The sequence below is a fragment of the Centropristis striata genome, chromosome 10, assembly GCF_030273125.1.
Source record: "Centropristis striata isolate RG_2023a ecotype Rhode Island chromosome 10, C.striata_1.0, whole genome shotgun sequence".
NCBI lineage: Eukaryota > Metazoa > Chordata > Actinopteri > Perciformes > Serranidae > Centropristis > Centropristis striata.
In genome coordinates this window covers 39,230,586-39,252,805 of record NC_081526.1, presented here as the reverse complement: position 1 = coordinate 39,252,805, position 22,220 = coordinate 39,230,586, and the positions used below count along the sequence as shown (strand labels likewise).

At 39.7% G+C, this 22,220-nt stretch overlaps 1 protein-coding gene across 3 annotated transcripts in view; it reads right to left on the bottom strand.

Moving 5' to 3' along the window:
- caska (calcium/calmodulin-dependent serine protein kinase a) overlaps window positions 1–20,340 on the bottom strand; it is a 53,942-nt gene extending 33,602 nt beyond the window's left edge. For 2 of the 3 annotated variants that reach the window (XM_059342141.1, XM_059342144.1), the window contains exons 1-7: window positions 20,242–20,340; window positions 14,102–14,277; window positions 12,720–12,842; window positions 10,657–10,740; window positions 10,423–10,522; window positions 9,049–9,066; window positions 8,781–8,902 (exon numbers count right to left, since the gene is read on the bottom strand). In XM_059342141.1, coding sequence (XP_059198124.1) covers window positions 8,781–8,902; window positions 9,049–9,066; window positions 10,423–10,522; window positions 10,657–10,740; window positions 12,720–12,842; window positions 14,102–14,254 — 600 coding nt within the window. In that variant the 5' untranslated portion in view covers window positions 14,255–14,277; window positions 20,242–20,340. The remainder of the gene's footprint in view (window positions 1–8,780; window positions 8,903–9,048; window positions 9,067–10,422; window positions 10,523–10,656; window positions 10,741–12,719; window positions 12,843–14,101; window positions 14,278–20,241) is intronic. The other variant, XM_059342143.1, reaches the window with a different exon arrangement.
- Window positions 20,341–22,220: the final 1,880 nt, after the last annotated feature.

The window sequence follows — 22,220 nt, the reverse complement described above, 5'->3', positions numbered from 1 at the left end:
TAATCTTTTTCCACAGGCTAAAAATAAATGTGAGAATAAAATAACAATAATAAACCAAATGACTAATAATAATATCCTTCAATGAATGTGCAGCCATTCAAGCCTTGGACTAGCAAGAAAAAGTGCATAAAGACAAATAAAAGAACAAAGTTTGGTACCTGATCGTAATCACAGCTGCACTTTATGATGCTGAAACATGTTTTTTCTTAACTACGAGGTTTGTGGAAGACTTTAAGTTGGTTTGTAGCTTTGGAATAATAATAATAAGAGCATAATCAAATCCGCAGGACAGTAGAAACTGTTGCTGCTGTTGAATGTACAGAATAATTACTGTGCCATGATATTTAACATGGCAGAGTTAAGAGGAGACCTTCAGGTGTAAAAGTGTCTACTCTACAACAATACAATACTAGAATGAATTGGATGAAGAAATACCTTTTTTTAATTTAATTTAACAACAGAAACCAACTGTTCCTCAACACAAGCTGTTGAAAAATAATTCCATGAATAACTCAGGAACAGTATGAAATCAGTTTATTTTATTTAACCAGATGTATGAAGACTTAAAGGTTTATTGTCTTGAAAGGCAACAACAAAAATATTTATTTTTAATTATATTTTGGACAAAGTCATGTGAAATTATGGTTTGACCTTGTCTTATCAATGTTAAAAAAAAGCCAAAATCTCCCCCAAAACCCCCCCAAACAAGCTTTGTATGTGTGTCTGGCCAACAATAGATAATAATAGACGTCTGGTAGAATAGAGACCATACAGCCACCACCAGGACCTCACAGGAATCATTTTTAGATACAGTTTTTATTCATTCATAGGGTCTTTTTTCAGTCGTTAAACTGTTTATTTTGGGATCTTTGAATGAGCAGCTCAGTGTCATCTTTTATTTCTAAACAGGAAGTTTAGAGGACGTTGTTTCCTGTAATCTGTATTATGTGGCAGCAACCACAGCTTTCTATCTTTGGCTGTGTGGAGACCTGGTCTGGTTCAAAGTTTCGTGTTTTTCAAGTGAAATTGGTAAAAAACAAAGCAGTTATCCTTATTTATCCCTCGCTCTATTTATCTGGTTTAGCTCTTCTTCAGAACATCAATACACATGTTTTTTGTTCTTTCTGACTGAACAAGAACAAACTGTTTTCTCTCTGTGTGATTGAAGGACGACAGACACACGAGCTCTGTTTATAAACTCCCAGCTGACTAATAAAGACTAGACGCTGTATGAGCCAGTCAGAGCAGCAGAGTGGGAGGATGAAGAGGATTTAAGACTTCATGTTGGAGACAAACGGCCCTGAAACACCCAGAAACACAGAGAAACAGAGGTTCAATCAGAGGCAGCAGCTGATCTCAGGCTGAGACACTGAGACACTGAGAGAACATTCACAGACACAATCAGGTGGTTTCTGATGAGCAACACTTCATTTAACCCAGTAGTTCTCAACCTTTTTGAGTCGCGACCCCCAATTTAACATGCATGTTGTCCGTGACCCCCGCTCACTGAACACAATCTCACACACACAGTTAAGATCACCCAAAAAAGAAACAAAATGACCAAAAAAAGTAAACAAAATGACCAAAAAAGACACAAATTGACCACAAAATGATCAAAAAAGACACAAAATGACCAAAAAGGACACAAAATGACCAAAAAAAGACACAAAATGACTAAAAAAAAGACACAAAATGACCAAAAAAAGGAAACCAAATTACCAAAAAAGACACAAAATGATCAAAAAAAGACACAAAATGACCTAAAAAGACACAAAATGAACAAAAAAAGACATTAAGTGACCAAAAAGACTAAAACAAATGATTTGGCAACCCCCAGAAATCATCTCGCGACCCCAATTGGGGTCCCGACCCCAAGGTTGAGAATAACTGATTTAACCTGCTGTACACTATATACAATACACACACACACACACACACACACACACACACACACAGACACAGACACACACAGACACAGACACACACACACACACACAGACAGACACACAGACACACAGACGCACACACACACACACACAGAGTCCCAGACAAACATCCTTTTGTACAGTAAGTCCAGTCCACCCTGAGAACCAACATCCATCTTCTGTTTTTCTCCTATAAAAACATCATCACATGATCACAGAACATGTGACCAATAAACAAACAACATTCACCTCAAGAATTCTTTACAATCTGCATGTTTAAGCTCCAGCTTATTAAATGTCTAATGACTGGTACATAACGATGCTGCTCTGTCTTCATGTTTGGCTCTTTAATTGGCTCTCTGAAACTGAAGGTCAATAACCCCTCACACATATATTCTGTGTATTAGTGCTGATTAATGGTTCCAGGCTGAAGCAGATTACAGACCAACGAGATGCAAAGATACGACCAAGAAGACTGAGAAAATGTTGGACAGAATGCATCAAATATCTGTTGGAATAAGGAATGTGGCTTCTTTAACTCTGTGCTTTACCATCGTGGAGAATTATGTGAAACTGATGTGGAGCTGCATAACATATACTGTCTGCAGTGTTGATGTCATGGTGCCTGGCAATGATCCTGTTATTCTCTGCTATTGTTTTTAACATGAGAAGAAGACTGTTAATGCTATTTTTAACAGGATAACCAGTGTGGTTTCCATTGCAGCTCTGCTAGTGGAAAACAACTGGTCAGACCATCAGCTAATGCAGTAAAAAACATCTGGTGTATTTCTGTAAAGTGATCCATTTGTGTAATTCTCCAACAGACAGACATGAGGTCCAGCAGACGGAGGGAGGCAGACAGTGATTGTGGATTTATGTGTTTCTGTTAGAAGAAGAGGACGATGCATCGCTGCCTTTTATGAAAATCTGACGCCACCAAAACAAAAACGGGTCCTGGGTGTGTGTCTGCATCCCCTTCATCAACAAACACAACACACTCCTCAGGAAGTCCTTCTAAGACTACCAAAATAAAGCAGCAGCCTGAGGGCTGAATGCTGTCTGCACACATACATATTTACTGCTGCTCTTCTTCTTCTGCTGCTTTCAAAGGGAAATGTTGTCAACATCTATCTGCCTTTGTTGGAAGTTAAACAAAGACGAGCTGACCTCTGAGGAGCTTCCTTTGAAAATGAACAAGAACGCTGCAGCCAGCAAGTGAACAAACGGTGAAATAGAGTGATATTTACAGGTCGGAGCTGCAGACGGAGAAGCTGGAACCTTCTGCTCTGGTCTCAAACAAAACAAACATCTTTCCAACAGACCCCATAAAGCATGAATTCTGAATTTTTACACATCTGCATCATGGTTTAGTTATTTCAGCATATTTGTTGCATCCATTCATTCCAATTAAATCCTAAGAAAATGTGCATATTATTTTGGGTAGATGCTGCACAGCACAGCCCTGATCTTCTGAACTTCATTCAGAAAACAAACATTTTAAAAACTGTTTGTTTGTCGTCTTGCAGACCGACCTGATAAAGCAAGACTTTTTACAAATCAACATCATGATTTATTCATTTCTGCATATTGTTCTTATCTGTTGATAACAATAAAATCATGGCAAAATCTGTTTATTTTGGGTTAATGATGCTGTAGCAATGGCAGTCAGCATAACTGGGATCGTACAGAACACCATTCAAAAATAAAAAAATAAAATTTGTTCTTTCTGCATCATGCTCAAGTTATTTCTGCACACTTGTTCCATTTATGCATACTTAAACTCATCCAGATGCAGATCCTGCAGGAGGTGATGAGTTCACTGAGCTGTGTGCACCTCTGGATGGATTATTAATCCAGACATGACTTCATTTGGTTTTCTGACCTACCTGGGTTTCCACAACAGCTACCAAGCAGGAATAGTGGATATTTTGGTGGATGACAGAAAGTTAAATCAAGACCGAAGACTTTCTCTTGGCTGCTGCCTTCAATTAAATCAAACAATTATTACTGCACTGTAACTGTTATTAGTCCTGTGTGATTCTATTTTCTTATGGCTCTTTAATGATTTTAATTATATTTAAATGTCATTTTATAATGTGTAATTGCGTATATTGCTCATATTGTTTTGTGTAAAGCACTTTGACTGGTCTCGTTGCTGAAATGTGTGATATAAATAAACTTGTTTTGTCTAATGCAGGCCTTGTTTACACTGGTGCATCTCTGAGTAATATGAATAAACAGAAATGTGATCCTGCGGTCAAACTTGTGGTTTGCAGAGATGAAAAGCATGGATGCAATGTGGAAAATGTGTCCTGCAACAGATGAGGAAAGGCTTGTTTTCTACTTCGCAGATTGCCGGAAATGCCTTTACAATGTCACTGAAGCAGCTGTTGATGGCCAGAGGATAAAGTAGGTGAATCCCTGCAACTATGAGTCATTAACGTGTACAAAAAGAATGAGACTGATCTGACCAGATATATATATATATATATATATAGATATATATATATAGAGAGAGAGAGATAGAGACGAGCTGCAGACAACAACAACATGTTCCCAGGCTTCCACCTGGCAGAGATAAACACATCTAGAGATATTTACAGATAGAAGTGTGTATCACAGTGAGAACCTGCTAACAATTACTCAGTTATGCTGATTACAATGTTGAAACATTTCTCAGGCAAAGCGTGACTGCATCACGCCTTTGTGGCTGCAAGCGAACGTGTCAACAGCCACAACAATCAGCTCACATTTCAGACGAGAAACAAACAAAATATGTTAATTTTCCTACTAAGTTTTCCTAACGGGGCAACTTATCACCAGCCTCCATTAGCCTTCAGCTGCTCCTAAAAACCAGCTCACCAGGAGGAAAACAAACACAGAAATGCTCTTGTCTTGTCTGAAGCGTCTCATTATACACGTCCAACGCCAAAAACACACACAGGGACGCCACGCTGACTCTAGATCAGTCTGAGGAAACACACAGGAAGATAAGAGGAAGAACACACACTCACCCAGGAGACAGGAAGTGTTACTCAGAGAAACAAGGTGCAATAGTAGTTATATCTAATATATCTAAATATCTAGAACCATCTAGAACCATGAGGCTCCATCCCAGTGGTCCTCCCAGTAAGTCAGTGCTGGGAGGAACTGAACCAGTGATGGAGGAGCTGGTTGAGAACGGCACCGAGCCACAACAGAACCATTGTTCATCACTGGCTCTTCTGTCCTCTATCACCCCCCCTCCTCTCTGTGAGGGGGGGGGAGAATCTGAGGCTGAAAAGAAGAAGAAGAAGAAGACATCTGCAGCCCCCAGCTCCCACTGACACCACACACACACACACACACACACACACACACACACACAGAGACACTAACACACACACACACACACACACACACACACACACACACACACACAGAGACACTAACACACACACACACACACACACACACACACACACGCAAACACAGACAGACAGACAGACACAGACACACACACACAGAGACACACACACACACACACACACAGACACAAACACAGACACACACACTGCTGCACACACACACACACACACACACACACACACACACACACACACACACATACACAGACACACGCACTGACACTGCTGCACACACACACACACACACTGCTGCACACACACACACACACAGACACAGACACAGACACACACACACTGCTGCACACACACACACACACACACGCACGCACACGCAAACATGCACGCACACACACACGCACACCACACATACACACACACATAAACACACACACACACACACACACACACACAGACACACACGCTCACACACACAGACACACACAGACACAGACACACACAAACACACACACACGCACACACACGCACACACAAACACACACACAAACACACAGACACGCACACACACACACACACACAGAGACACACACACACACAGAGACACACACACACACATGCACTGACACTGCTGCACACACACACACACACACACACACACACAGACACACACACACACACACACACAAACACAGACACACACACACACAGAGACACACACACACACACACACACACACAGACACACACACTCCCTCAAATGTTTTAATCTCAGCTTCGTCTCTTCTGCAGGTTGTTACAGCAGAAGGTCAGCGTGTCGTCAGCAGCTGGTTGATGGAGACGTGATGCTGCAGATCACCAGCTGATGAACACAGTGACAGTCTGACTGTCTGGTTTTAGAGGCGGGGTTATAGGAATGCTCCGTTCCTGCTCAACGTGTAACAGGGTGATGAAAGTATTTACTGTACAAGCTCAACATGTTTCTGTTGTTTAGATCTCAATCACTGTGGAACTGGTCTCACATGCACAAGCCTGGTTTTGCACACAGGAGCAATAAATGGACATAGACATGTCCTTAGAGAGAACTGCACTCCAATTATACTGTCAAACTCATGACTGACAGTTATAAATAATGTCTAAAATCAATGCAGCAGAGACGGATATAGTCCGTTTTATTCGACTGTTGGCAGATTGAATCAGAGATAACTCTTCCACTTTCCCTCAGGACCAGAATCCTGAAATCTACTAGAAAAACTGTCAAATATGTCCTTATTATTTGGAATATAATGGGATGTAAAAACGTCAGAGAAATAGAAAAAATATCAAGAGTTTGTCTTAAATATTTGTGCCACACACACTGAATCCCAGTTAAAATGGTGCGATTGTCTGATTTGTATTTCTTAATGTTTCATTCCTTTAAACGACTCAATTGTTGGATAACATTCCTGCAAATTGTCACGTCCTGCCAACAAATCTTGTGTTTAACACCCACCAGAGACGCAGAGCGGGAGAACAGAGTAAACAGAATGGATTAAGGGAATAATAACAGACAAAACGATGCTCTCAGAGTGTCAGACACGCTGAGTGTTCATCTAAAATGCTGTCTAGCGTCTCCGCCGGCTGCTGCTAACTGGGATGTTTCTGACCCAATATGGTGGTGATGTGGTGGAGCCCCGAGTCCCAGCAGCCAGCCAGCCATCAGTCACACACTCCGTGTTAACATACACACACATGCAGATGAATTAGGGAGGAATTAAATGACACATTTAAAAACAACATGACCTTTTTAGATTGCCTCCAGAGCAGTGAGCATGGCTGTGTGTGCAGGTGGAAGGAGCTATTTATGCCTCTTATTAATCATGCAATCACAGAAGGCCAGTGCACCGCTCACAGTCACAGTCAGCAGCAGTATTGACAGTGCAGACACGTCTGAATGCACCTGCTTTTTATTAATTGGGGGCCTCGAACTGCTGGTTCAGCCTGTAGACACCTAGAAACATGGTTAATATTTATCCTCCTGCAGAGATTCAGGCTGGAAATAGCTCTGAGGGCTGCGTGGGCGTTTTGTTTGTGATGCTGGTGAAATAATCACACTGTCGACTTGAAACAACCTGTATATGTTTACATTTACTTTTATTTTAGAGTCGTCATTTAATGTAATAACAAGGCTACATAACTGCAGCTCAACACTTCAATTATATATTCAATATTAATGAAGCGCTACCTGTGCAAAACATGAGTGATGAGCTTCACACTGACTGGCATATGAAAGCTTTAAAATGCAGTTATTGCCTGTGCTGTAGACTAAAAGAGAAAAAATCAACAGCATGTCATGATATCTTCTTTAGAAGCAGGTGAAGTAAAGCTCCAAAGTTTAAGAGTTCATTTCAGCAAGAGAAAAACAGACACGGCTACTTTTAAAGGAGTCTCCTGATCTCTGACCTGCAGGTTCCTGAATGAAAACAAGTCTCCTCTTCCAGACAGCTTCTTTATGCTGATAGCAGGAAGTGTGGGCAGTTTCTCATGCAGCACAAATGTGTTATTTTGGCCGATTGTAATTGAATATTTCTGCAGACTAGATACTGGATGTCAAGGTCTTTGTGTCTTGATGTGATATTTTGGAGGATATTATCTGTGCAGCCTGGTGTCTAAGTTGACATAATTTTTTTTCACCACCAAACCAAAACCTCTCTCCACTTCACCGCCTGATCTGCACCAAACCGTGTGTCAGTTCACACCTCTGCACCACGCGCTACGCCCAGGACACTACACCACCACAGAGACACGTAGAGGCTGATCTGAGACTAGAGGGAAATGCAAATACTACTATACTACTATTACTATTACAACATTTATCACATCCAGAAGCTGGAAAAACAGAAATTATCAGCACATTTTTATATTTTCTTCAGTCCTTGAACAAATGATGTGTGGTAAGAACTTCTTTCAGGAACAATCTAATTTATTTTAATCAAAACCATTTTATTCTGAAGGTCTAATTTAAATTTTTGGCTCATGTGCTCTAAACAGACCCTGTTAAAACTGTGAAATTTGCACAGAACTGCAGGGTTTACACAGAGCAGAGAGGAGAGGACAAGAGAGGTTGTAATAATAGTTTAAAATGTAAAGAATATACATAAGAAACTCAACTTGTGTTTTCTTCTCTTGTTTATGATTTATGTCATTATGACTGTGTTATTGTTCACAAAAGAAATGTTTGAGTTCTCCCTTCTTCTAGCCATGACTGAGCTGTTTCCACAGAGCTGCAGGACTTCAATAGTTTATATATTTCTTATATATTTCAGTAAAAACATCACAGTGAGCTTTATACGACAGGAGCACAAACACTGACGCCGCTAGCTGGAGTTCATGTGGTTAAACTTGACGAAGCTTCTATTACCTGCAGAACTAACAAACCATCATGCTGGGCCATTAGTTGTCAATAAAGTAGAAAATCATAATAAAATAAAAATGAATGAGTCATAAACACTTACATCTAGCAGTGTGTGTAGATGCTGGTCCTGGAAAACACTGTGGAGGAAATCTAGATCCTTCTCACTGCAGTCTGTCAGAGCGTGGATCTCCTCCAGACTGTCCAACACCTGAGACACAGCACCTGCACACACACACACACACACACACACACACACACACACACTAGTTTCTGCATGTCCTCTAGCAGGTGTGAACATGAAGGTGAAGCTTTAAAACACATGAATCATTGCAGTGAGCATCGTGAGGACAGAGAGCGGCGGTACCTACGTTCTGCTGCTAGCAGTCCTAGCAGGAGGAGGCATTAAAGGAAACAGACACACACATCAACACAGTGACAGTCTTCATATAAACACAGATGTTAATATCGTGTTAAAACAGTCGGAAGCAAATATTTTTGGACACTGAAAAATAATTATGTTAATGAGACGGCACTGACGTCATCAAACACTTACTGTGACAATATCAACATGCCTTTGATTTAGTTTAAGATATAAAAACACGACCAATATCTTTTTTTGTTGAAAAAAAAAAACAGAAAACAAAATGTTATCCAATTTTTTTTCCAAATCCAGCATTTCAACTAAAATCTGACTAAAAGCGGTGTTGACTAAATAGATTTAAAACTAACAAGAACATTTGACACAGGACTACGACTAAAACATTCAGTGTTTGTGCAGTGAAATCCACTGGAGAGGACAATTATCCATCACTCTCTACTGACTTTCTGTTGAATACAGGGTGAGGAACCCAAAGTAACATGAACTTCTGAACAGAAAAACAGACCATTTAAGAGTCTTTAAGAAGACAAAGTGCATAGAGGCATGAAGAGGTGAAGCATCAGCATGGAGCCAAATATCCCAGAGGTCAACTTTAGGCTAATTATAGTTCTGCAAGTGAAGCTGCAGCATTTTAACTGTATACAGCTTTTTTTAATAGTGGAATGCAGATAAATCAGAAAACTATAAGCTTGATAACAGGTAACTTGTCCTCTTTTGTAGACATAGGCTGCTAAAAAAGTGATTTTGAAATGCTTTAATATGACGTTTTAGCTAGAAAAAGGCATTTTGTTAGAGTTTCCTTGGTTGTTAATTGTGGAACAGTTTGATGCGTTTCTGTTAGTCCCTATAGAAAACAGATTAAAAGTTTAAAGAGTTTAATTTCTATCTTTAAAATATTACCTCAAACCCCAGCAGACAGGTTATATTTGTCTTTGATACTTTCACACTACCATCTCTTCAGAATAAATGAAAAGTTCAGAATAAAAAAACTTGTTTTAATTTTTATTTCTGTTAACTGAAATGTTTTTTCAATTCTAGTTTTCATTATTTAGTTAGTTTTCGTTAACTATAATAACCTTGTTATGGATGTGGTGCATTTAATAGGGAGCTGGAATAAAAATTAACTTTCTGTAATAAGAGAGTTTCTGACTCACAAATGCAGAACTTAAAAGAAAAAAATGACCAAAGAACAACCAGAGGAAGGAAATGTGAGGGAGGAAGTGTGTCAGAGATGGAAGGATAACACATGTGATAATAAGTGTTTACCTGAGGAGGTAAACAGATGTATAGGTGTTTACCTGAGGAGGTAAACAGCTGTATAGGTGTTTACCTGAGGAGGTAAACAGATTATATCAGTGTCTACCTGAGGAGGTGGGGTCTTCAGAGAAGTCGTGGAGCTCCTCGGGGGGGTCTCCGTAGAAGGAGTTGAACTTGTGACTGGACACTGCAGCCAGAACCGCTCCCTGAAACACCACACAGGAGGAACATCAACACAGGGATGGGGTCACGACAACAAGCTGGAAACACTGCACACTGAGACTCTGTGTGTGTGTGTGTGTGTGTGTGTGTGTGTGTGTGTGTGTGTGTGTGTGGAGACCTTGAGCTTCCTCCTGGAGTTGAACTTCCTCAACTGCTCCACCGTCTCTGGCAGGTGGATTTTGTAGGCATAGCGGTCCCTCTCCTTTGAAATATAATAATAATATAAATAAAAAATGCTTACACAGGTAAATGCTTTGAGGAGTTCTGTGCTGATTTCACAAATGAAGATCAGTTAAATAGTCACCAGGAGTTCTACACAGCCTTTGAAAACAGTTATATTGATGTCTCTGGAAAGAGCTTTGTTCTTAGTTGCAATATGGAAAAATGTAAAAGTAAAGATATTTCAGCATCTGCTGCAAAAATGTTGAGATTCTGTTTTTATCTGGTCTGTTGCAAGTTCCTTAAACTCCCAGAAGTGCAACATAAAGCTGTGGGGATGAAGTGGTTTCTGACTAAACCATCACAGTCCAAGAGGTCATGATGAGGTCTGATGCATTCAGAACACATGGCATGTACGTTGTTACATATAGGAAACGAAAGTTCACAAGTGCTACTTCTGTCTGGAAACTTTTAGCTTTACGTGGTTAGCAACATATGTTTAGCTTAACAAACAGATCGGGTCACTATGGCGAGGCTGAGAGAAAAGCTAGAAGTGAAAGACCAGCCTGCAGGTTCCTGGCTGAGAGGTGTGTGTGTGTGTGTGTGTGTGTGTGTGTTTAAGGTTTATACCTTTTTTTTCTGCAGTAACAAACTGACAGCAGACTATGACTCCTGAACCTGGATATGAACTGAACTGTGACTTTTCTGCTTAATAGATCTTTAAAGAGCTCTTCACTGACTTAGCATTGCATTTTAAAGTGTTGCTGCAGAATCAGAAATATCAGAATATCAGAAATATTCCATGCATTCGTCTTTCCTGTCAAATCCAGGCGCCTACATTACCCACAATGCACCCCGATCACTGACGGTTGGCCAGAGTTTAGGGTGTGTTATGGTGCAGTTTTCCGTTAATGACAGTGAGAGTGGACTGTGTTTTGAGACGTAACACCAGAGCTGGGTGTTTCTGATACAGCTAGAAGAAAAGCAGTCTTTAGGTTAAATATACTCAGACATTAAGTGGAAATGGGTGGAAATATCCTGTGGTGAACCACAAAACCTGTTCAGGTCACTGACGTGTTCTTATCTAAGACCACACCTCTGTTCCACTGAAAACCTGCAGAATATCTGTGATTAAGCAAGGAATTATGACTGAATGAGTTACACTGCTTTTAGATTATATGTAAACATTACAAAGATGTTTTACTCATTGATACACTGCAGATATTCAGGTTCTGGCTCACCAGCTACTTATTGCATCATATGTTTGGGTGTCAACACAGTGAATAGGGCCAAAATGTTGAAGCTGATCTGACTTCCAGGCAAAGAATCTAATTCCTCTTTTTGTTCTGCTGCTGTCTGACAGATGAGTGTTCGGCTGTTTGCTGCTTGTCCTTCATCCAGACTGCTGTATATATTTAGAGACAACAGTAGTAATACTGCTGCTTTTAGAAATGGACCTTCCAAACTAAAGTGGACGTGTCTAAACTTTCTGCTGCTGAGTAACGTGTGACATGTAGCTCTGTAAGCAGGACGTCTGTTAAATGTGGATGTGTGAGTGGCGTGTCAGCCAGCCCCCAGACGCTTCGCTGGGTTTCTCAGTTGAATTGTCATCTGTAAGTGCCCCTCCATCACTGTCCACAGAAGAAGACACAATAAGAGCCTGTGCTGACAACACATGACAGCAGCATCAGCGCTGAGCCGCCGCTCTCTCTCTCTGTTGTTCCTGTGAAGCGCTGCGGCGCCAGGCGACTCATCAACCTGCTTCAGGCTACGAGGTTTTACTATTCTGCTCAGAAAACAGGCCAAAACTTCCAGAAAAGTCAAAACTTTGTGTGTACGTCTCAGAGACGACTCATGCACCAAAGCAGGAAATGCATTTTCTGATTTGTTGCTTTGCTGCAGGCTGTCATCTCATGGGAATAATAATAATAATTCAGCTGTTTGGTGCATTCAGGTTCTTATAATAAGGTGAAAGATGCAGTAAACAGTCAGCTTGTTGTATTAATGCATGCTCTGCAGCACCTTGAGCCAGGGGTGGTTCAGAGCCTCGTACACGGTGATCCTCTCTGCAGGGTCCAGCATCAGCATGCGCCGCACCAGATCCTTAGCGCTCTCAGAGATCTGGCCCCATTGGCGCGGATTCATCTGTACACACAGAGATAAAAGCAGAGTTTAGCAGTGGACCATGTTTCTAGGATTGAGTTCAGATTAGCCACATGTACCTGGTCCCCGTGCTGTGCCACCACAGCAGCCACACAGTGTGATGGGGCAGAAACTAAACATATTTAAGCAACTAAAAATAGTCCGTATCAGTTTGTGTATGCTTTATTTAGCATACGTTCACTGCTGTCAGAGTGCTCTTTGGAACAGAGAACTGAACTATCTGCGTTCTTTATTAAAGCCACCAGACTTTATTAACACAAACAGTCATTTCACCTTGCAGAAGACAGGAGCTGCTGGTCTTTGTCAGTGTTACTGTGTGACTTTTTTATTGTTATTGTGTGACTTTTTTACTGCTATTGTGTGACTTTGGTGTTTAAAAAGGTTCGTTGAGATTCACCAGCGCCACACAGAAACATTAAAACAAACTAAGTGTTTGAGGCAGCGGTAGACCAGCAACTCCTGTCTTCTGTGAGGTAAAATTACTATTTTTGTCAATGGAGTCTGTCTAATATATGGTTATGTGCTCCACAGTAGCACATTACTGATCCTCCTGCCTGCTTCTTTAACTAGTGGGAGATATCTTGGATTAAAACATGTGTTGTTCCCACTTGGCTGCTCATAATTACACTTTGAATGATATAATGTGAACACAGCTCAATCAGTCATTGTGTGGGGAAACTGCATACATGCAATAAATACAGCATATATGGTTTTAAAACCAGGCAGTTTATGTTAACAACAGATGTTTTGGGTCAGAAAATGATACTGTTGTATACTGAGATGTTTTTCTACTGAAGTCTTTAAAACTTGGGCCTCTTGTTTCTTTGTTCCATGTTCCCAGAAAGGCATTTACTCAGATAGCACAAAGTTATTATACAGATATAGTAAAAACTATGAAAATAACAAGTTTAGAAAAAAAAAACAACAATTGCAAAAAAAAGTCATCTTGTCTTTGTAATGTATTCAGTTGCTGTAGGTTGCAAAGGGATTTGCACATTTTTGCATTCTGTTTTTGTTTTACAGTGTCCCAACGTTATTTAAATCTGTGCTGTAAAACAGTTATTTAATGTGCAAACATAAAACTAAAGCTGTTCTATAACTGGGCTGTGCAACATTATGGGAATAGCATGCAAATCCAATTAAAGCGCCGGCTTTTAAGGTGGGGACTCTTATTTAACGGCTGCATGAAACCACACATTTTAAACTTTTACTGCAGGCAGAGATGCTGGAGGCTCAGCGACCTTGTATTTGCCCTTGCAGATGGCTTCAAACAGGCGCTCCTTGGTGCCGTAGAAGGGCAGACAGCCGGAGAGGAGGATGAAGAGGATGACTCCGCAGCCCCACACGTCCACCGGTTTACCGTACGGCTCCCGCTTCACCACCTCCGGGGCCATGAAGTGAGGCGTCCCCACCCGACCTGGGGCACAAACACAGGAAGGATCAATTAAAGCAGGGGGGTCAAACTCTGGCCCAAATCTGGCCCGCAGTGTCATTTTATTTGGCCCGCGAGGCAATACCAAATTATTATATAATTATTGGGTAACACTTTACTTGAAGGTATCGTCATAATAGTGACATGATACTGTCATAACTGTGACATGACACCGTCATAAACGTGTCATAAACATTATGTCAATGTCATAAACGCTTATGACTGCTGTCATTAAGTGTCATTCGGTTTTTGTCATGACAAGTTGACATTCCTTGGGTTGTCTTGATTATGACAACTTGACTTTAATCAAAGTGACATTACCACAAATGCCGACTATGTCAACTTGCCATAAACACAAATATAGAAACATATTTTGTTTATGTTAGTGGGGCGGATTAGCTGAACAATCGTTCACTTTGTGATAAAAGCATGAAATTTGGTAGATGTGTTGGTGAATATGTTTCAAACAAATCTGGATATTGGGCCACCTCAAAAGCGCCCCCTAGTGGCCGTGGCAGGCATTTGTTATACAAATAAATCAATGATGAATAAAAACTGCCCTTTTAATAATACCAACTGGTGATGAATTGTATATTGTTGGAAAGCCTGATTAGTCACCTTTACAACGAGGTACAGCTTGTAAGGATCGTGCATTCATGGAATGAGCAACGGGGCTAAACGTGTGGGTAGCAACCCCCAAAAATGTGCATCCCCTGTGGGGCGGATTAGCTCAATAAATCACAAGAATTGTTTATTTTGTGATAGAAGCACACAATTTGGTGGATGTGTTGGTGGATATGTTTCAAACAAATCTGTATATTAGGCCATCGCAAATTCGCCCCCTAGTGGCCATAGCAGTCATTTTCTTCGTTAAAATTACAAAAAATATTTAAATTATTTCTTAAAATATTTAAAAAATTTAAACTAAATATACAAACGTAAATTAAAAAATGTAAATACACATATTAAATTAACAAAAATCCAGTTAGACACTGTTTCAGTTATTTTTCCTGCCCCACCACAATCGGGCTAGCCATCGAGCTAGCTAGCAAATGAGCTAGCTAGCATTTGCTTCCTGGGACAAGCAGTGCAGTGGACTGTCCATCAAGGTATGTCTAAATATTTTATTTCACCTGTTATAATAATGAATAAAATATGCTATGAACATCATAAAGGCTAAAGAGAAAAACAATCATCATGGGCCTTGGCGGAAAAGTAAATTAGCAAGATAGCAAAAATAGGTACTTAAGCTAGCTAGTTAGCTTGGAACATGTATCTGTATGTATACATGTATATGGGTGTGAAAGCTTAATAAGACACTGTTAAATTATGTCCTGTGGAATGTGGACATCCCTCTCTGCACACACACACACACACACACACACACACACACAGGCACACACACACTATATGTAATGTCTCCTTTGCCCATGTGGTTCTTTTTTTCTTTTTTTAAATGTATTTTATAACTCCATCACAGTTAGTCAGGCGGCTTAGGACCAGATTTGAGAAGAAAGGGACACGCCGGACAAAAGCACCAAAATTTTTCCACATGCTCTCTATCACCAAAGGTTTCAACTTTTGGTAGGAGCCACTTCATCAAGATTGCAGATAGGAGACGGCAGCCATATAAGCCATAAGCCATAAGTCTATGAGAACCAATATATCTTCCAAGCCACTTAGAAGGTCAATCTTGGTGTCAAAATATACATTTTCTGGGTCAAAGAAAAAACTGTAAATAATTTGTTGATCAAGATCTGACATGAGATGAAAGCGTTCCCTCCAATTTTTTGAGCAGTGTACATGGCAGCTAATCCACACTCTCCCGTGAACATTGATTCCAAACAGTTTCAACTCAGGATACCCTGCTGCAGCACTTGAAGCAAGTTGCCCAGTCTGAGTGAAAATGAACATATCTATTTGATCAAATAATCATCTAGTGATATTCTCAATAGCTTTAAATGATTCCTGGACCCAGAAAATGTATATTTTGACACCAAGATTGACCTTCTAAGTGGCTTGGAAGATATAGCATTTCTCATAGACTTTATATGGCTGCCATCACCGCAATCTTGATGAAGTGGCTCCTACTTAAAATTTAAACCTATAATGATAGAGAGTATGTGGAAAAAATGTGGTGCTCTTGTCCGGCGTGTCCCCTTTATTTGGCTAAGCCGCCTGACTAAGTCACACACCTCAGTACAAGGATTTTGCCAGAAAGAGTAACCTGCTACAAGTAACCCTAGTAGAATTTTTAAAATGTATGATTTTTTTCTCTGTCTAAATGTGTTTTGTTTTTATTGTTGCAGGTCATACAATATTGAAAATTATTTTTATTTTTTTATTATTTTTCTTTTTTCTTTTTAAGGAGCAACAGAAGAATACAAGCCAAAGAGGAGGCCGTAGCCTGTGAATGGGAATATCAAGACCTAATAAAATGTTATACAAAGTTAATGTTCTTTTCTATTAGACTGTAATAAAGCTTTTGTCACTTTAACATGTCTCTAAATTATATTTGTGGTGCTGAAAACATGAAACAGCAGCTGTAGGGTAGGCAAAGCATTCCACGCCAGTAACCACCGGCGGCCATTTTTAAAAATGGCCGCTTTTAAATGGCCATTTTTAAAAATGGCCGCCACAGCCATCAGAATTTTTTTTGCGATGGCCCAATATCCAGATTCATTAAACATGTATTCAGCAATGAGTGTACCAAATTTGATGCTTTTATCACAAAATGAACTAATCCGCCCCACTACACAGGGGATGCACATTTTTGGGGGGTGCTACCCACACGTTTAGCCCCGTTGCTCATTCCATGAATGCACGATCCTTACAAGCTGTACCTCGTTGTAAAGGTGACTAATCAGGCTTTCCAACAATATACAATTCATCACCAGTTGGTATTATTAAAAGGGCAGTTTTTATTCATCATTGATTTATTTGTATAACAAATGCCTGCCATGGCCACTAGGGGGCGCTTTTGAGGTGGCCCAATATCCAGATTTGTTCGAAACATATTCACCAACACATCTACCAAATTTCATGCTTTTATCACAAAGTGAACGATTGTTGTAAAATATTGAGCTAATCCGCCCCACTATGTCAAGTTGCCATGACAAAGATATTTTCTGGTAATGTCACTTTGATTAAAGTCAAGTTGTCATAATCAAGACAACCCAAGGAATGTCAACTTGTCATGACAAAAACCGAATGACACTTAATGACAGCAGTCATAAACGTTTATGACATTGACATAATGTTTATGACACGTTTATGACGGTGTCATGTCACAGTTATGACAGTATCATGTCACTATTATGACAATACCTTCAAGTAAAGTGTTACCAATTATTGTACTATAAAAGCTGACCCGCCGGTATTATACGGCGCATTTACCGCTAATACTAGATTTATTATTGTTATTTTATTTTTAAATGTATTAACCTGTTGAAAAACTTTATTTTGATATTTAAATCAGAAGGATGCAAATAGAAAAGAGGCATACGTTTTTTTATTTAATTTTTATTTATTAAATTGACATTGATGTGTTTTTTATTTGAAATTTGATTTTGCATATCTGCACTATTTAGTTATATATTGTATGTTTATAAGCGTTGCTGGTTCCATATTTAATGTTAAAGCAAAACATGTTTGGTAGATATTAAAAGGTTTATTTGTTCAATGTTGGCCCGCGATTTTATTCAAGTTTTACATTTTGGCCCATTGTGTATTTGAGTTTGACCCCTGAATTAAAGTATCGATGCACGAGCAAAACCACACATACAATAATGTTAAATGGGACTTCTATATTCTACATAAGGTTACGGCAGAAAAAGGAAGTGTTTAGTTTGCATGTTGCACTTGATCAGCTGCTTGTTTCCTACAATGATTGCATGATAACACAAAAGAGGAAACAACCCTTCCTGTGGCCTTGTTGCCTACTTCTCAATAGTAGCTAAAAAAACATTTGTATTTCACATCCAGGTTCAAAATTATTAATTTTCTTGTTTTTAATGTGCAAAACACCTCAAAACCAAAAACCTCCTCAACCATTTCCGTCTCTTTATCAGCTAAGCTGCTAATTCTACATTTGTATGGATGCACAAGTGAAACTCAGCAGCTTCAGAAATACTTCTGCTCGCTGTTATTTAAACTCACACACTGATCTCTCAGCATGTCGCTCAATGTCGCTGGAGTTGACACGGTTGGTTTTTTTAGATAACAGATAATATCAGAATATACATTCAGATTTCAGATTATGCAGGAAGTAAAAATGTGTTGTGACACAAACATCTACTTTGCCTACTGTGAAACCAACATACAGTGTTCAAACATCTTATTGAGAGTAAGAAAGTAAGCTTTTATCATTACAGAATAATAATTTCACCCACAACAGTCAATGCATATTGTCACTAGCAGTTTATATAATAATTTTGATTGTGTGTTTTCATCATGATTAATTTACTATTTGCAAATATTCAGAATAATCACCAGAGGACTTATTTAGCTGTGAATGACACAATAAATAATTTTTATATAACAGAGGAAATAGCAATATCTGTATCTGTTTAAACAACAAAAAGGGTCAAATGAATAAAGATCAGATGATTGTGAAAGGATATTGACAGTGGAAAAGTTTAGTGCTCAACCTCATTTAGTTCTTTATATTTAACATTTCCACTTCAACGACATGAGACAACAAACAGATAAAACGACAGGATTATTTCATTTCCAAGATTAAAATGTTTACATGTCTGTAGCTGCACACCATATAATGTTAAACAACCAATATTTTTCAGGGACTATGTGCAAATTCAGGCACATTCCTCAGCTTGAAAACCCAAAAACTGTTAAAAGTAAGCATTCTCCAAGCCATAAGGAAGGAGAACCAATCAGATATAATGTTAAATCAGCCACTGGTTAAACTCTTTGGAGCTGTTTTACACAAAAAAAAGTCTGCTGAATAAGCTATAAGCTGTTCTTGTTTGTAGTGCACACATGTGTTCACACAACTCTCACTTTATTACTTTAACACTGAAAAAAACTTTAAAATGTGATTATTCTCAGGCAACTTCTGCAGCGTCTTTTTATTTGATTTAACTGGCAGATTAATGGACCTTTCGCCTAAAAGCACCAGAGATAATGACATCCTGAGTGTGTTTCTCACATCTCTAACTCTCTTTATTTGGCTTTGTCCTGCTGGGGCTCATGTCCATATCCTGTCATTCATGATGGTTTAGAGGAAGAACCAGGAACTAAGAGTTAAACTACCAAGAAAGGAGCTTCAGACAGTTCTTTCCACAAATACACTACCGGTCAAAAGTTTTAGAACACCCCAATTTTTCTATTTTTTATTGAAATTCAAGCAGTTCAAGTCAAATGAACAGCTTGAAAGGGTCCAAAGGTAAGTGGTGAACTGCCAGAGGTAAATAAAAAAAGGTAAGCTTAACCAAAACTGGAAAATAATGTACATTTCAGAATTATACAAGTAGGCCTTTTTCAGGGAACAAGAAATGGGTTAACAACTTAACTCTATGGAGTCTTGGGCTATTTTGTCCATTTTTGAAGTCATTTTGTGTCTTTTGGTGTCTTTTTTTAGTCATTTTGTGTCTTTTTTTGGTCATTTTGTGTCTTTTGGTGTCTTTTTTTTGTCATTTTGTGTCTTTTTTAGTCCTTAGTCCAACATAAAATGTGATTTTTAATCTTTTTTTTACTTTCAAAACACTATCATGCTCAATAAAGAATTTTAAATGTTGCATATGTGCATTAATTTCAGAGTACACTGAGACATTAAACTGCATCATTTTCAATTAAATTCTGCTTGCTTAAGTTGGTGTGTTGTAAAACTTTTGACCAGTAGTGTATATCCAACAACATAATGACCATCATAGTTTACGTTTAACACACAAACAGTGAGTAAAATGTTCATGTGGTGTGTGTTGGCTGTACCTCCGGCCACCAGCCCCGACTCCCCCAGCTGGATGGCGACCCCGAAGCCGCCCAGCTTCACCGGAGCAGAGTTCTCTTTGGACGCCAGCAGCACGCAGTGAGGCTGAGAACCAGAGAGAGACACATGATTTAATGCTCGTAGCTTTGCTAATTAAAGAGCGACACCCTCCTATAAATAACAACAAAAAAAAAAATCACATGTGCATGACACACCCAAACCCCCAGAAACCTTCTCCCACCACGACCTCACACACATAACCCGCACTAGGAGGATCACAGCAGGAGAGTCCTGGACATTAAAGCATCTGAAAGGAAGATTATTTTAGATTAATTGTCATAATTTCACACAAAGTTTTGTCTCTAACAAAGAAGTTTATTAGATGACACAACAGAAAAAGCAGCGATGGCTTCAGGAGAAATTACTCAGCTTGTAAATTAACTTTGTGATGTTAAAACGCTGCTCAGTCCCTAAAGGAGCGATCAATATTTACTTTCCTCTGGATCAACTAACTCAACCAGGAACTTTTTCTGGTTTGCCTGAAGTTAGAGCAGCTTCTGACACTCTGGAACATCCTCTCTTTGGATTCCCTCACAGCTAACTCATGTACAACATCTGTGGTTACGAGCAGTTTCTCACACGTCAGAACATGTGGACACGTGTGGTGCATGAGCACCTACAGATGATTAATTAAAGGGAAGGCCGACGAGAAGTGTCCTCCACACAGCCTCCATGATCCAGGCCAAGACTGGGGACATCTATCGATAGAGTGATGGACAGAAAATATCCCCTTATTCATATAAACAACCTTTATTTACTCAGCTAGTCTCACTGAGATCAGCAGATAGAGAGATCACTGGTCTCTGGACCGAGCTGTAAAATGTCACTTTTTCAGATATTTTATGTTCCATACAGAGTTAACATAGATGCCCCACAAAGTTACAAAAAGTGTCATATCTCCTAAATGCTTTGTGCCGCTGCAACCACATCTCTGGACATGTGGAGATATCTGTAAGTCAGTGCCATGAGGCATTTAGCTGGTCCAATAACAGTTTAATTTAACTCTGAAGGTAAACAGTCAATGTCTGTCTGGTTATGAATGACTCTTTGCATATCTCAACAACAGTTCCTGAACTTCCCTCTAGTGTAGCTGAGGATGTGAGGGAGAACAGTACAGGTGATTAGAGCAGTTCTCCAGAACAAACAAGGAACCTCCAAGGAAGTTTCAGTTTCTTTACAGAACAAACACTTATAAACAAATGGAGGAATCAGCCACTCTGAACGTGAACCGCACAACTTACAGCACAACTTTAAACTTTCATTTTCTGGCGGTTTTAATGAACTGTGTTTGTGAATATGGCAAACACACAACCCTGTTCATTAATAAAGCCTCTGCTCTGAGCCAAGACCTCCCTATATAACAGGGTGATTAACATGCAGCAGCAGGTGTTTGAGTCCCTCGACCCTTCTTCTTCTCTCCGTCTGTAGTTGAGCTCAGAGGCTGACAGCAGCTCATGTCTCCTGGGTGGCAGTTTAAACCTGCCCTGCTTTACTCTGGAGGCTCTGCTTTAATTATCGTGAGGGAAAACCCTGGTATTTTGGGAGCCTTTTTCTTTCACAGTTGGCTACACTCAGAAAATACCTCCATATTATAATCAGAGCCCAGAGTGGAAAGCATATTGTGTATATAGAAGTGGAGCATGCTGTGTGATCCCACTGCTGTGTGTAATCAGAAGGTCTAAGCCCTGCCCTGCTGCCTTTCTCTCCATCGCTGTTCTGCAAAGTGGCTGTGAGGAAAGAGGGGGTTGACCACAGCTGAAGTTTCTCTGTACAACATCACCACATTCTGCACTTCAGCATTTCTCTCTGAACACTGACAACAGTGGTGGGGAGGCTTCTCTCAGAGAGGAACCACTACGCACTTCTATTCTCATTCAGCCTTTTAATATTTGGTGACTGAAAGATAGAGAGCGGCAGAAAG